The 14002-nt window shown below is 44.1% G+C and overlaps 2 protein-coding genes across 5 annotated transcripts; one reads left to right on the top strand and one right to left on the bottom strand.

Annotated features, from left to right (window-relative positions):
- Positions 1-647: 647 nt before the first annotated feature.
- drap1 (DR1-associated protein 1 (negative cofactor 2 alpha)) lies at positions 648-11769 on the bottom strand. 3 transcript variants are annotated; one of them, XM_015946008.3, is made up of 9 exons: positions 11631-11769; positions 11480-11545; positions 10903-10975; positions 10635-10728; positions 7959-8084; positions 6736-6826; positions 6566-6654; positions 1959-2012; positions 648-1536 (listed from the first exon to the last, which is right to left on the bottom strand). In XM_015946008.3, the coding sequence occupies exons 2-9, from the start codon at positions 11519-11521 to the stop codon at positions 1443-1445; spliced, it is 663 nt and encodes a 220-aa protein (XP_015801494.1). In that variant the 5' UTR covers positions 11522-11545; positions 11631-11769; the 3' UTR covers positions 648-1442. The 3 variants fall into 3 exon arrangements, with proteins under 3 accessions (XP_015801494.1, XP_070400445.1, XP_015801495.1); XM_070544344.1 differs by lacking the exon at positions 11631-11769 and having other exon boundaries at positions 11480-11624; XM_015946009.3 differs by lacking the exons at positions 1959-2012; positions 11631-11769 and having other exon boundaries at positions 11480-11624.
- A 160-nt stretch (positions 11770-11929) lies between these two features.
- c14h11orf68 (chromosome 14 C11orf68 homolog) lies at positions 11930-13699 on the top strand. Of its 2 annotated transcripts, none has more exons than XM_015946006.3 (2): positions 11930-12072; positions 12688-13699. In XM_015946006.3, exon 2 carries the CDS (start codon positions 12723-12725, stop codon positions 13467-13469), a length of 747 nt encoding a protein of 248 aa, XP_015801492.1. In that variant the 5' UTR covers positions 11930-12072; positions 12688-12722; the 3' UTR covers positions 13470-13699. The 2 variants fall into 2 exon arrangements, with proteins under 2 accessions (XP_015801492.1, XP_015801493.1); XM_015946007.3 differs by having other exon boundaries at positions 11932-12072; positions 12691-13699.
- Positions 13700-14002: the final 303 nt, after the last annotated feature.

Raw genomic sequence — 14002 nt, 5'->3', positions numbered from 1 at the left:
TTCCTTCTGATGGCTCGCCCTCCCCGTTTGGTTGAAACCAGCCACCTCCGCCTGATCCTAGCCCGCTGCATCCCACACAAACACGCGTTTATAGGCCCCGCCCTCCTCTGGGTCTGCTGAGTCAACTCCTGCACAGGAAGGATGCCGTTGTTTGATCACGGATCTGAACTGATGGCTTCCTTAAGCACCTTTCCTCAACCCCCATCTTTAGTCTCCAAGGTCGTACGAATCACCGGAGACGTTTTCTTCACAGCAAAATTCAGAAAGGACACGTGTTGAGTCAGGGTCACCAATCATGTGATCCTGTTATGAAACTGGGACACAAAAGAGGGAAGCACCTCCACAGCGCTTCCAAGTTTCACAAAGTTAAAATCCACCATTTTTATTCATTCTGAGGCAGACAAACAACAATTAAATTGAAATATGAACTTTATTTCACCCGTACAAAATAAAAAGAACATTAAAAGTTTACAATACAGCGTGAACTGTCTGCTGTTTGATAGAGGTTAACAGATAGATGGGATTCCCACCTCTGCTGTCATTTAAAAGAATCTAAAAGAGGGTGGATACTACAGATGGAGGGGCGACATTCCAGGGTGTGGCCAGATGTGAATTTAGAAATGACAAAAACAAATTAAAAGTCCAAATAAAGAGCAATTCAGGGAAATTTAATAGTCGTATCAAATAATACATGTTCCAACTGGAAGCTTCAAAAAGAATCAGCAACACATAAATAATCATGGATGAATCGGCTGAATTCAGGGCTGAGGAGGTTTTGGAAAACAGCCAGAAACAATGGCTCCCTAGCGTATCGTAGTCTGATGTGAGGAATGAGCAGCAAGACCAGATGAAGCAGAGAACGCCTTACGTAGGAGCTAAAGGGCGACATGATGTCTTAACACTTCAGCGGTGAGACGAGGACCGCCTTTACCTTCAGAAATCCCAAGCAGACTCCTGCCCTGAACTCTTCCCAGCTAGTGTACGCGTTAAAAAGCTGGAATTAGGTTTAACTACCAGGTGTTCAACACTTCCAGCCAACCGTTACTTTAGTAGATCCTGTCCAGAGAAATAAGGAAGAAAAGTAAAGAAGAGTTGCAACACAAACCACACCTATCTTCTCTCAGGGGCTCATAGCAAAACAGTGACTCCTGCATCTTTTTTCTTCTAGTCAAAAATCCAACAAGCGACTTGTTAAAAAACATCCAGGGTGGACACTTCCTCTACAATAAAATAAAACCCTTAAAAAAAATTAAAACACCTAATATACGAGTTTAGACTCTTGCAGCGGTCCTGTTGTTACGGAGCGGTGATGAAGTCTCTCCCCTCGCCGGCGTCAGCGGATCAACTCAACCATCTCATCGTAGTGCTGAAGGACTGGGTGTGTGTGTGTGTGTGTGTGTGAGGGAGGGGGTGAGAGAGAGAAAGCACAGCAGAAAAAGGAGCTAAGAGTCGTAGTCTTCATCATCATCATCGTCTTCCATTGCTGAAGGCGGGGCGTAAATGGCCCGGTAGGTGGTGTGTGGGCTGCCGGTCCAACTGGAAGGGTGAACCAGGTGTTAGAGCCTTTCAAAATAAAAGTCTTTACTTCAGTCTGACTACATACTGGCAACAAAGCCAACAGTCTGCCTCCTCCGACTGATTTCTAACTAATTCAAGTGTTATTAGTATAAAAGCTGAAATATTATAAACAAGATAATCGGTTCGTAAAGGACTTTAGGAGATTTATGTAGCGGGAGCCTGTTCTACTGCCCTGCAGAAACATCACTGAAAGAGTCTTTAGATTTGGTTACAGCTTAGCGTGATAAACGTCACGTAACTCTACTAATGGATTAAACCATTGGTCAGCTTGTGATCGTCACCTCACCACACGGCTCCTCCCACCACTTACACCCAGCCACCGTCCTGATTGCAATTCCCCGCGCACCTGTGCTGCTCCACTCCGCCCTTTAACTGCCTACCTGTATTGCACCTCTCCCTCAGCCTCCTGCGAGCAGCAGCATGTTGGGAAGGAGCTGGAAAGCAAAGAAGCGATTGTTTACATTTTCTCTCCAAGCACCGAGGTTGTTAATCCCGCTACGCTGGTGATAAAAGGAAACGAGTTCACTTTCGCCGAAGCCGACGTCATCGCCACTTTATCTGATCAATCCGACAACAGATGTAAGAGCACAGCGATCTCTGTTGGAAAACAAAACAAACCTTCTCTGGACCTCCAGCTGAACAATCCTCAGCTCACATCAAAACGTGAGTCTAACCCACAAAGACTAGTACATCAAATATAAGAGAGAATCAGATAATAAAGGGGGAACTTTGTCTTCTTCAGTAAAAACTTACACTCCTCGTTGGGTTCCGTAAAGTCACCCTGTCGAGTAAGTTTATCTATTTTTATTTCTTTACCCTTAACATAGAAAAATGTACATATTGTAAATTAGTATTCTGTGTTATAGCTTCTTTCTGTTCTACCCCTGTCCACCACGCCGGGCCTCAGGAGGAAGAATAAATAAATGGACTTCTAAAGAACTTCCAGAATTGACTTCCTGAACTTTTGATTTGTTGGTGTTATCTTTGTTTGTATAAGGGTTCATATCTAGTACTATATGTCCTTGTGTAGCGGGTTTTCCTTTAATTATTAAAGCATCCTATAAGTCAGGAGGGAGACCTGGCTGGCACCCCTAAAAATAAATTAAAAATACATTAAGTTACGAGCTTAATTACCTGAAATGGACAAAACTCATGAAAAAATCAAACATAGAAAATCGGCTATTTCTTTAGATTTGTGCCTAAACAGAATAATTAGTGATGCACCGATATGAAAGTTTTGGGCCGATATCCGATATTGAGATCACGGTTATGGCCGATACCGATGTATTGACACTAATTACGTTATTATGTACACACAACACACACATTTTCGGTTCTGAGATGATTTCATTCACTGTTCACATGACTAAACAATCATTCATCATAATATGCTGTCCTCCTCAGTCGTCTTCCATGAAGTCCTCTCTGGCTATGTTCCCACTGCAGGCCTTAATGCTCAATTAGGATTTATTTAAAATTAAATCTAATGTTTTTGTGTGATTGTTCACATTAGAACTGAAATGCAAGAGCAACTGTACACAAGCCCAAAGCACATGCAGAAGAAGACAAGTCACCGAGAGCGCCCAGTGGAGTCAGAACCAGGAGCGGCACGGTTGTGGTGAGAAAGCCTTCACTGACAGTTCATCCACAGCATCACACCTGTCGAGTCTCCCACGTTGGAACGAAAACGGTTTTAAAAACTACAAACTAGTTCACTCCTTCCCGCTCTCTCCACATGGGCACTCCCTGAAAATGTTCCTGTATTAAGTCCATTCATGGAGAACACCCCTCCTAACTGCTTCCATGGAGACCAGAGAGGCACTTTGCTTCCCCCCCCCCAAAAAAAACATATGGGTAACATGCACTGGTGGTGGAAAATTTGCTCCCGTGGTGGGAGAGGATGCCGGTCAGGCCAGCAGGCCCAAACGTATTGTGAGGGTCTGTTGGGAACACCTGGTGTAGACTCCTGTCAGAAGAAGGTTCAATTCCCACCTCCGACAGAACTTCCAAAATGTTCCGGGCTTCCATTGTTGAGGCAGCTGACCGAAGCTGTGGCCGTAGGGTCGTCGGTGTCTGTCATGGTGGAAATCCTTGAACCCGCCGGTGGACATTGATGTTTAGGAATGTCGTCAAGCTGAAAAAAGAATCATATCAGGTCTTTTTGGCTCGTGGGACTCCCCAGGCAGCTGATGGGTACCGGCAGGCCAAGCGGAATGCAGCTCGGGTAGTTGCAGAGGCAAAAGCCCAGGAGTGGGAGGAGTTCAGTGAGACTTTTGAGCAAGACTTCCGCATGGCTTCGAGGAGATTCTGGTCCACCATCTGGCACCTCAGGAGCGGAAAGCAGTGCTTACCAACACCATTTATAGTGGAAACGGTGCGCTGCGGACCTTTACAAGGATTGTGGATCAGTGGGCGGAGTACTTTGAAGACATCCTCAATCCCACCAGCACGTCTTCCAATGAGGAAGCAGAGTCCGGGAACTCTGGGTTGGGCTCTCCAATCCCTGGTGCTGAGGTCATTGAGCAGGCCAAAAAGCTCCTCGGTGACGAGGCTACACGAGTGGATGACATCCGCCCAGAGTTCCTTAAGGCTCTGGATGTTGAAGGGTTGTGTTGGCTGACTCTATATGTTGGCTCTGCAATACTCCGTGGACATCTTGGACAGTTCAACTGGATTGGCAGACCGGGGTGGTGGTCCCCCTATTTAAAAGGGGGGACTGCAGGATGTGTTCCAACTACAGGGGGATCACACACCTGAGCCTCCCTGGAAAGGGCTATTCGGGGTTCTGGAGAAGATGGTCTGGCAGATTGTTGAACCTCAGATTCAGGAGAAGCAATGTGGTTCTGGTCCTGGCCGTGGAACACTGGACCAGCTCTATACCCTGGAGGGTGCATGGGAGTTCACCCAACTCATCTACATGTGTTTTGTGGATTTGGAGAAGGCGTTCGAGCGTGCCACTCCAAACGTTTTGCAGCCAAGTGTGAAGCAACTGGGATGAAAATCAGATCCTCTAAATCCGAGACCATGGTCTTGAGTTGGAAAAGGGTAGAATACCTTCTCCGGGTTAGGGATGAGGTCCTGCCTCAAGTTGAGTTTAGGTATCTCCAGGTCTTGTTCACAAGGATGGGAAAGATGTAGCGCAAGATCAACGTCTTGCCTCAAGTTGAGGAGTTAAAGTATATCGGGGTCTTGATCACGAGTGAGGGAAAGATGGAGCGCAAGACCGACAGGTGGATTGGTGCTGCATCTGCAGTGATGCGGGAGTTGTACCGGTCTGTCGTGGTGAAGAGAGAGCTGAGCCAGAAGGCGAAGCTCTCGATTTACCGGTCGATCTACGTTCCTACCCTCACCTATGGTCATGAGCTCTGGGTAATGACAGAAGGAACGAGGTCACAAAATGAGTTTTCTCTGCAGGGTGGCTGGGCTCTCCCTTAGAGATAGGGTCAGAAGTTCAGTCATCTGGGAGGGGCTCAGAGTAGACCTGCTGCTCCTCCACATCAAGAGGAGCCAATTGAGGTGGCTTTGTCCTCTAATTAGAATGCCTCCCTGGTGAGGTTTTCCAGGCACGTCCAACCGGAAGAAGACGTAAAGGAAGACCCAGGACACGGTGGAGGGACCGTGTCTCTCTGATAGCCGGGGAACGCCTTAGAATTCCCCTGGAAAAGTTGGCCCAAGTGGCTGGGGAGAGGGAAGTCTGGGCCTCCCTGCTTAGGCTGCTGCCCCCACAACCCAACCTTGGATAAGCAGCCAAAAATGGATGAATGGATGGGTCACGTGGGGAAAAAATCAGATCTGATGTGCTTTTTCCTGCAGTGTGAACCCAGCCTTTTGAGTTAAACAGAAACAGATCAGACGTTGATAAACCTTGACCTTGGGCTTGACCTCTGGCTTTTTTGTAAATTGTTCTGGTCTCTTTGGTTACTTGTTCTGGTCTCTTTGGTTACCATTCATTTCATCCATTTCAATCAGTCATTGGTTGTCCTCTTGTTTCCACACCCTGGAAGGTTGTCCACAGTCCTGTTGACATTAAACTGCTGACAAACGTTTTCAGCTGTAGTCAGCGGAACATCAGGCTGGTGATGGGATGAGATGGTCTTCTAGTCTTTCCCTCCAACATGTCGGTCTGGTCTGCAATATTTTTCTAATCTCCTGAGACAACTGTCCAGCTTTCTGTTGTCCTTGTTCGGTGTGTACACACCCTTCTACCAAACACCACCGTGACTATCCTTCAGCCTTTAAACAGAAAACGGGCTGAAGACCAGACTGAGGACACCTGTGTGCTGATTACAGGACACACCTGAGTTTAACACGCCCCTGCGGTCATGTTAGTTTTATGTGGTTTTGTTTGAGTTTGTTGAAGCACAATTAAAAAGCTATTTGTTATTTTATTACTTGATTGTCACTAATGATGATTACTATCAGGTTTAAGTTACTCAGGGACCATTGTGGGGTTTTCATCCTATGAAAGGTAGCAACAACTTTATTCACACCTGTAGCTTTAAGAGAAACAGGAGAGAAGTACTTATAACTGCTGAAAGCTCTGCTTTTAGTCCTTTCCTGGTAGAAACGGACAATGAATGAGTCTAAGCTGTAAAGGTGATGTGGAACAGGTGTTTGGGCGGAGAACCACCAGCTCCCTCTAGTGGTTATGGGTGGCAAAGCCAGCTATGGATTCATTCCAATGTTCATCAAGAGGAGTCCATGTTGCCATGGAGACGCTATGTTGCTTGTTTTAATAGAGAGATGGTCTTTGACTTTAGGGGTCTGACATGTCATCCACCTATTCTACTAGAACAGCACCTTTTGGATGGGGCAGCAATACTTTTACTGATGCTGACTGAAAATCCGTCTTAATTTAGTCTTTTTCATTTTTAGACTGATTTGTTTTCCCAGCAAGGAGCCAACAGTGGCTCTCACCGGCTGAGCACATACTTTTTATTTAATAAAAACACTTTTGGGATTGTCCTCCTCCTGACAGGCTCCTCACCTTTGGAACATGGATGAAGCCTGCTGATTTGTGCTCGACTGAGAGCCGTCCTCCTCGTCTCCGTCTGTCTCAGTGTCGTCCGTGTCGTCCTGTTTCCACCAGAAGAACACAGTGAGCTCTCTCCACTACCAACACGGCAGTTTCAAGTCTAGCTGGTAGTTTTCGCCCACCTCTAGCTCAGACTCTGTTCCAGACAACTTCTTGTCTTTGCCCTTGGAGCTGGTTCCTCCGTTCTTACGACCAGACCCTGGTTTTCGGCCCCTGGGAGAGGATAAAACAAATGTACTTGGTTCTGAGTACTCTTCCCAAAACCTGCTTTTTGACCTTTCCCACAATAGATCAAACATATCAAACTGGACCTTCTCTGTCCATGTAGACCACCTGACCTCAGTGGCAACACCACTCACTTGTGGAGTCTGTCAAGGGTCCGGTCTTGGGTTGGTCCTACGTGCTGCCTTTAGGGTTCAGTCTGAGACATCCAGATTTATTTACCCAACAACCTTCTGGATGTTCTTACTCGTGCTATTACGGAGAGACGAGTCTGTAGACCACCCTGTTGGTGTTCTTGAGTCTTTATCACCATTCACTCTAAAAACTCCAATGAAATATTTGAAAACTCCTTTAAATTTGATACTTCTAGTTACAACTTTCACCAAAGGCAACACTTTGCTTCATTTTTCCAAAGAACTTCAGACATGTTTGAATTTCAGCAGTTTCCTGTCTAAGGGTCTAAATCAGGGCTGCGCAGTGGTGCAGTGGTTAGAGCTGTTGCCTTGCAGCAAGAAGGTCCTGGGTTCGATTCCCGGCCTGGGATCTTTCTGCATGGAGTTAGCATGTTCTCCCTGTGCATGTGTGGGTTCTCTCCGGGTTCTCCGGCTTCCTCCCATGGTCCAAAAACGTGACTGTTAGGTTGACTGGTCTGTCTAAATTGTCCCTAGGTGTGTGTGTGTGTGTGTGTGTGTGTGCATGATTGTTTGTCCTGTGTGTCTCTGTGGACAAAGCGGGTTCAGAAGATGGATGGGTCTAAATCAGTGGTCCTCAATAGGCGACCCACGGGCCCCCTCTGTGGGCCCTGAATGCTGCGCGCCCTACCTGCGGGTAGTTCATCTGAGCTTGTTGTTATACTGGCTGAGGGCGGCATCTTATTCTATTAAATCCTATTAAATATTTAAGCTTAGAAGAAAACCTGAGTCATGTTCTCAGATGATTTGATTTTTCGAGCCTCATCCTTAAAGCTGACAAAGAACATGTAAATATTAGGAGCTTACAACAAATATTTCACAGTGCAGATAAAAACCAGCCTGTGTTTAAATATGAGACAACATCTCTGCTACTGATTAGCTGTGACGCTAGAAGCTGATTGTTGCTGTAAGAAAGAAAGTGTCTGAAATACCTGCGCTGGACTTTTTCTCCTCCCACCTCTGTGTGGCTCTCCTCCCCCTCCCCTTGCATGTCTGGCACCGTTGCCACCAGGTCTTTTAGAAAATCAAACTGTTGCTCCAGCTCAATGCACTGCTTTCTGCAAAACAAATTCAACCATCTTCAGTCTTCTGCAGCTGTGCTCTGAGCATAGACTCTGAATTTATGTGCAAACAGAAGGAGTTCTTATCTGTATCAATAACACTGGCGGTCTGAGCATAAATGTGCAGATACAAGATAACGCGTTTGTAATCTAATCAGCTGGAAATCGGTTCCACTTGTTTATCAACATTATAGACACCATCAAATACATAAACAGTGTTGTGAAAGAGTATCTGCTCCCTTACAGGTTTCTGTTGTTTTGATTTGTCCTCACATTTTAACAAGTGAAAAAATATCAACATGAGAAATAAAAGTGAACTTTCTAAAACCTCTGCTGACCAAAAACAACACAAACATTCATCATTTGCCCAAAGAACATCTAGAGCAGTGGTTCCCAACCTTTTTCCCAAGGGACCCCGTTTTTACCAGTAACATTTTTGTCGACCCCCCCCCATTCTCTCTTCCAGTACAAACATTATTAATAAATGATAAAATGGTTCAAGCACATTGTAATACGCTTTGATTCAATAGATAACAGTAATAGTAGGCTCCAGTACAGAACAAAGTCATCAACAAAAACAAACAGAGCATAATGTGCTTGACAGTTTGTATTACTTTTCTGAACACATTGTTTCTCATAAACACTGATAAATCAATCATTCCTTTCAATAAACGTTCGACACATAAAAATACACTGAGTAAAATGTACTTAAATGTGTATATTACTGTTTATACTAGATTATTTACTGTAAAGGCTGTGATTAATCAACCAGTCCTATCTTTAATGAACTTTTGACACTTGAAAATAAAACAGTGAGCTGAGCAGAATGTTCTTAAAAGTGTGTTACTTTTTCTGTACTAATTATTTCCTGTCTTAATATCAGTAAACTTTTCACTCATGAAAAAAATGTGAGCAAAATGTAGGCTATAAACAAGTAATAAATGAAGTTTTAACCCCTTAAAGTGGAGAGGTCCTGGCGACCCAATGAGAGGCTTTGGCGCCCCCTTGTGGGGGTCGGGACCCCCAGGTTAGGAACCACTGGTGTAGATGATCCACAAGGCCTTTGGGAAACATTCTGCTCTGATGAGACAAAGGCAAAACGTTGTAGAAGGCTCCATCTAGAGTAAAACTAGCGCTAGAATATTGTAACAGTCAGACATAGAGGTGGCAGTGTGATGGTCAGGGGCTGCTCTGCTGCATCAGGACATGGGCCACTTGCTGTAACTGGAATCAGCTCTCCTGAAGGACAACATCTGACCTTCGACCTTAAACAGGTCATTCATGCTGGAAACCCTTAGCCTAGTGAACTAGACCAAATTCTTGCTTTGCAAAGTCCAGGCACGCTCCACTGGGACCTCCGCAGCTCCTACCAGGACTCTGGCTGGCCAATCACAGCTCTCTAGAGGGGTTTCAAACACATAAAGAGCTGTGATTGGTCCATAATGGTGGGCCAATCATAGTGCTCTATCTGCTTAGTGAACAAATCAGAGAGCTTTATCCACTTTGTGGGCCAATCAGGGCACTCTATATGCCTGGTGGGTGGGATGATGCAACAGAGTGAAACAAGAGGATGTCACATTCTTTGTCCAGTGGAATGCGGAGATCATTTGGAAGACAACGGTAGAACCCGCCCCACAACCGAGAGCCGTCAATGGAGCGTGGCCAGACTAAATAATACATTTATTTAGTCTGGCTTGCCAGGCTAGGAGACCCTCCCAACGTGGCTGAATTATTATTACTGCATAACGACAAAACTCCTCCACAGTCATGCAGGACTCGTTACCAGTTATATCATAGACACTTGACTGCAGATGTTGCTTCAGAGTGTATCAACCTGTAGGATCAGGTTGGTTTACACAGATTTTGTTCCCTTAATTAAATAATCATTAGAAAACTGCATTTTCCATTTATTCTAGTTAACTTTGTCTGATGAGGATGCTTCTTTGCTAATCTGTTTTTTTTTATGTTTAAAGAGCAAGTCACCCCAAAACCACTTTTTTTTGCTGATAAATTGAGTGTCTAATCGTGCTGCACAGACATGGAGTCAATATTTTGGCCCTTTAGTGCATCTTAGTTCAAATTTAAATAAATATTCTGCTTAAAACCGTCAGTATTGAATCGTCTTCAGATAAAAACTCTGCACTGCATTTGAATTTAAATCTGCCATCGCTATGGGCTAAGAGGTACTCCATGACATTAGCTGGTACATTATGATGTCACAATGTCTGTGAGAATGTGTGTGTATTTATTAGCGGCTCCGCCCTCTCGATCTGCTAGACAACAGCACTTGCATTTTTTAAACAGGGAGTGGAGTAAGACTCTGGTAGGGGGTGACTTGCTCTTTAAATGTTTCAAAGACCTGAGGGGCAGATACTTTTTACAGCACTTGATAAAAGTGAGTATTATAGATAAATGAGGGGGCTGACATTCAACCCTGAAGTGCTGTAACAGTAAAAACAACAATGAATCTTTAAATCTGAATATTTTTTTATGTTTACATGTAAAATAACACACTAATAAAAGGTTTGACTCAAACACAAGACTTACAGATGTGATGTTGTCATAGTCTTTGCATTCCTCGACTGGGTGACGTGACAAGCCTTTGTAAGCAAAGACTCCAGAAAGAGTTCAAGAGCTCTCGCTGATGACTCAGTGAAGGAAACATCAACAACAGCATAAATGCTTATGATTCTCTTTAAAATGATTTTTTCATCAAAGATATTACAGAGATTCAAAATGCTTTGTAGTTTGTACATGACTGTACAAGTAAAAGCAACAATTCGCAAATATCCAACCTTTACAGAAAAAAGGATACAGATAATAACAGGAACTGCTGCAGCCACTTTGCCGATTTCTTCGTCTGTCTGCATAATCTTCTTAATTCTTGCCTAAAACAAAAATAAATGTTATTTTCTGTATGTCTTAAAGCAGTTTTTTCTCCTCATTACTGTAAAATCGTATCACAGACTAACTGTTAGCAGAACATTAAAAACAGCTCAGTGAAGAACCCAACCCCTCAGTTCATTTATTTACATATGTGTTAACTTTGTTATATGCAAGTCCATATGCAGGTAAATAATAAGTACAAGAACTCTATCATAGAATTTCTGCATGTATAATTTACCATGTCGGTGGTAGGCAATGCTAAAAACAACCAAAGTCAAGTCGAACGACTGATGTCTCAGCAAATAAATATATACATGAAAATAGCTTTTTTAGCTGATTGAGGGAAACCTACAACCTGTAAGTGGCTAAGTTGTAGTTCAGTGAAAAACATCAGGGATGCTAATTTGGTTTTCCATTCCATTAGACCAAATAAAGCCCGAATCTCCTGAAGCTAACCACAACTAGCTGCTCCTGTTTGCTCGTTTCAAATGAAAGTTTTGACTCACCGGAGGAAATCTGGCGTTGTACTTCTTCTTTTTGCTGGGCATAGTTAAACAACCTGGGAGGATAAACTACAAAACAAAGTATTCAGGATTATATTCGTATATCATATGTGATTCAATCCAACCGCACATACAACAGATATTGGTAGCTAACCGGCTAACTTGTTAGCACGTCGTCAGTCGTTCCTTGGTGCTCCTCCGCAAACAGGTCCGGTCACTTTGGTTCCGCTAACTTCCAGCGAACACTGTGATGCTAGCATTTTAATCTGAGCGTTCCACGTATTAATTAGTTGAGATATGTTTCATATATTAATGTTTAAAGACCATTATTAGTACGAATAGTTCACTAAGATAATGGGCATTCTATTGGTATTTGCCTGAAAGCTAAGTTTTCTCTTTTGCAGTCGGGCGACAACAGCTCTGCCCAATGCGCATGAGCGAAAGTGCAGCGCCTTATGAAAAACCGCTGCAGCTAGCCAGTTGGCTAGCAGCAACTAGAAGGAAGTAGTTCGGTTGTTTTCTTTCATGTTACTGCAAACAGGAGCTGCTAACAGTCGTCCGAATGGGGAACAATCTGTAGAACAAGCAGGGTTTTGGTAAGATGCTTTAAATATGTAGTAAATTATGCTAAATGTGGTCTGTTAGTTGGCACCGCTGAATCTTATAGGCCAGATGGGTCAAACGTTATAAACTTGGTCAGAGTTCAGGGTCGATAGCGGAAGAGATGTTTTATAATGTTTTTGTGGTTTCTTATTTAAGTGAGATTTCTAGAAAATTAATATATCGTATTATTTTCCTTAACGTATTGTATTAAACATTTACCAAATGCTTTCACGACTGTTTAAAATCCCTCGATGAAAATAAAAGTACGCAAATTTAAATATTAATTTTTAAAATGTTAGGAGAAGTAAAAACTGCTAGTTGAAGACGAGCCTGTGTTGCCAGATAAAAGCCAGAGCCACAAACCCAACATCGCTGGGGCTTCAATCAAACTACTGTACTGAGAAGTCCAAACCTCCAAGTTTGTTATGTTTCTAATCAAATGAGCAGAGTTCCTTAGGGCGGCTCCAGACTGGTAGCAGTGCTCTGTCCTGATGCATTCTGGGGCTTGTAGTTTTAGTGGTAATTTGAACTACAGTACCACAGGCCGTGTGTTTGTGTATTCAAACATGTGAGGTGTTTTTAAAGCCAGACTGTTTGTTTCCACTCAGCAGAACAAACGACTGGATTCGTCCACTCTAAAAGCATGATGGAGGGAGAAGGAGCCCCTGTAGATGGAGAGGGGGAAACCCCGTTCATGGCTGAGGCCTTTGCCGCTGAGGCCATGGCTGCAGACATGGATCCCTGGATAGTTTTTGACTCCAGAAGAACTCCCAGATCAGAGTTTGAAGGCTGGCTGGAGAGTAACAGACCCTCGCAGGTGTACAGGTTTGGTGCTGAGGAGGAGAGTGGCTGCCGGGTGGGGTGGATCGCTGTTCTCGGGCCGGACCACTGCCCTGGTGGCGGGGATGTCATGGGTCTCCAGGAGAGTTGGGAGAAACTTTTGGCCAGCAGCAGGCCTGTCACGTTCCAAACGGTGAAAGAGCTGGCTCTGAATCACGGCGTGCTCACGGGGAAGTGGCTGATGCACTTGGATTCAGGCTTCAAACTAGACCACGCATGGGAGTGCGTGGCCAGAGCAACCCTGGAGGGCAAGATCTCCACTGTCAAAGTAAGCCCCTTTAACCCCAAGGCAGAAGGCAAGCAGGTCATTTGTGCCTATAACCACAACTTCACCGATGAGAGTGAAGTGATGAGGTTGGACTCGGTCATCCGCGCCACAGGGGTCAAATGCCCCCTCTCCTACAAGCCAGATGTTTACACATACCTGGGAATCTACAGGAACAATCTCTGGAAGCTCTGCCCAACAATTTATGAGAGCAAGTTTGACTTGGAATGTGTTCCCCGGCGCTCCCACATCATCAACAAAGTCACGAGGCTGGAAGTCACCTAGAACCAGTCTGGACAGGAGTGTGGCGTTGTGACCGTCTCGCATGAAGCCCGGGCGCTGCAGTTAGCCCGTGGTTCAACTTCAGTCTCGTGTTTTTTCATTTTTGATAAAGGGGAAAAAATATTATTTCAATGTTTTGTTTTATCCATCCTGCTTTCTTAGCTGAATAAGTGACCTGAAATGCAGTTTCAGTTTATGTTGAGTGATGTTTGTGAGCGGCAGGATTGATGAGATCCTTGAATCCTGAGCGTGGGCCTCTCAGTGACTCGGTTATGCTTCCCTTGGTTAAAAAAGATAAATATCTCTTCAGTTCAGCTTTAATCTTTGTTTACTACTCAACCATCGCAGCATTAACAAGTAAAATATACCTTTGAAAACCTGTCTTAATGTTTTGATTTTTTATTGTTAAAGTGTTCTGAATTTAAACAAGATTAGACATTCATACCAGATAATAGCATGGTTTTCTGTGTACAAGTAAAGAAAGGCAGAACTTCAGCATAGAGAGACGTTTAGAAGTCTGTTTTCTGTGAAAGCTC

The sequence above is a fragment of the Nothobranchius furzeri genome, chromosome 14 (genome assembly GCF_043380555.1).
Source record: "Nothobranchius furzeri strain GRZ-AD chromosome 14, NfurGRZ-RIMD1, whole genome shotgun sequence".
Taxonomy (NCBI): Eukaryota; Metazoa; Chordata; class Actinopteri; order Cyprinodontiformes; family Nothobranchiidae; genus Nothobranchius; species Nothobranchius furzeri.
Note: the sequence above shows the minus strand (reverse complement) of the source record. Positions and strands in the feature narration are given on the sequence as shown.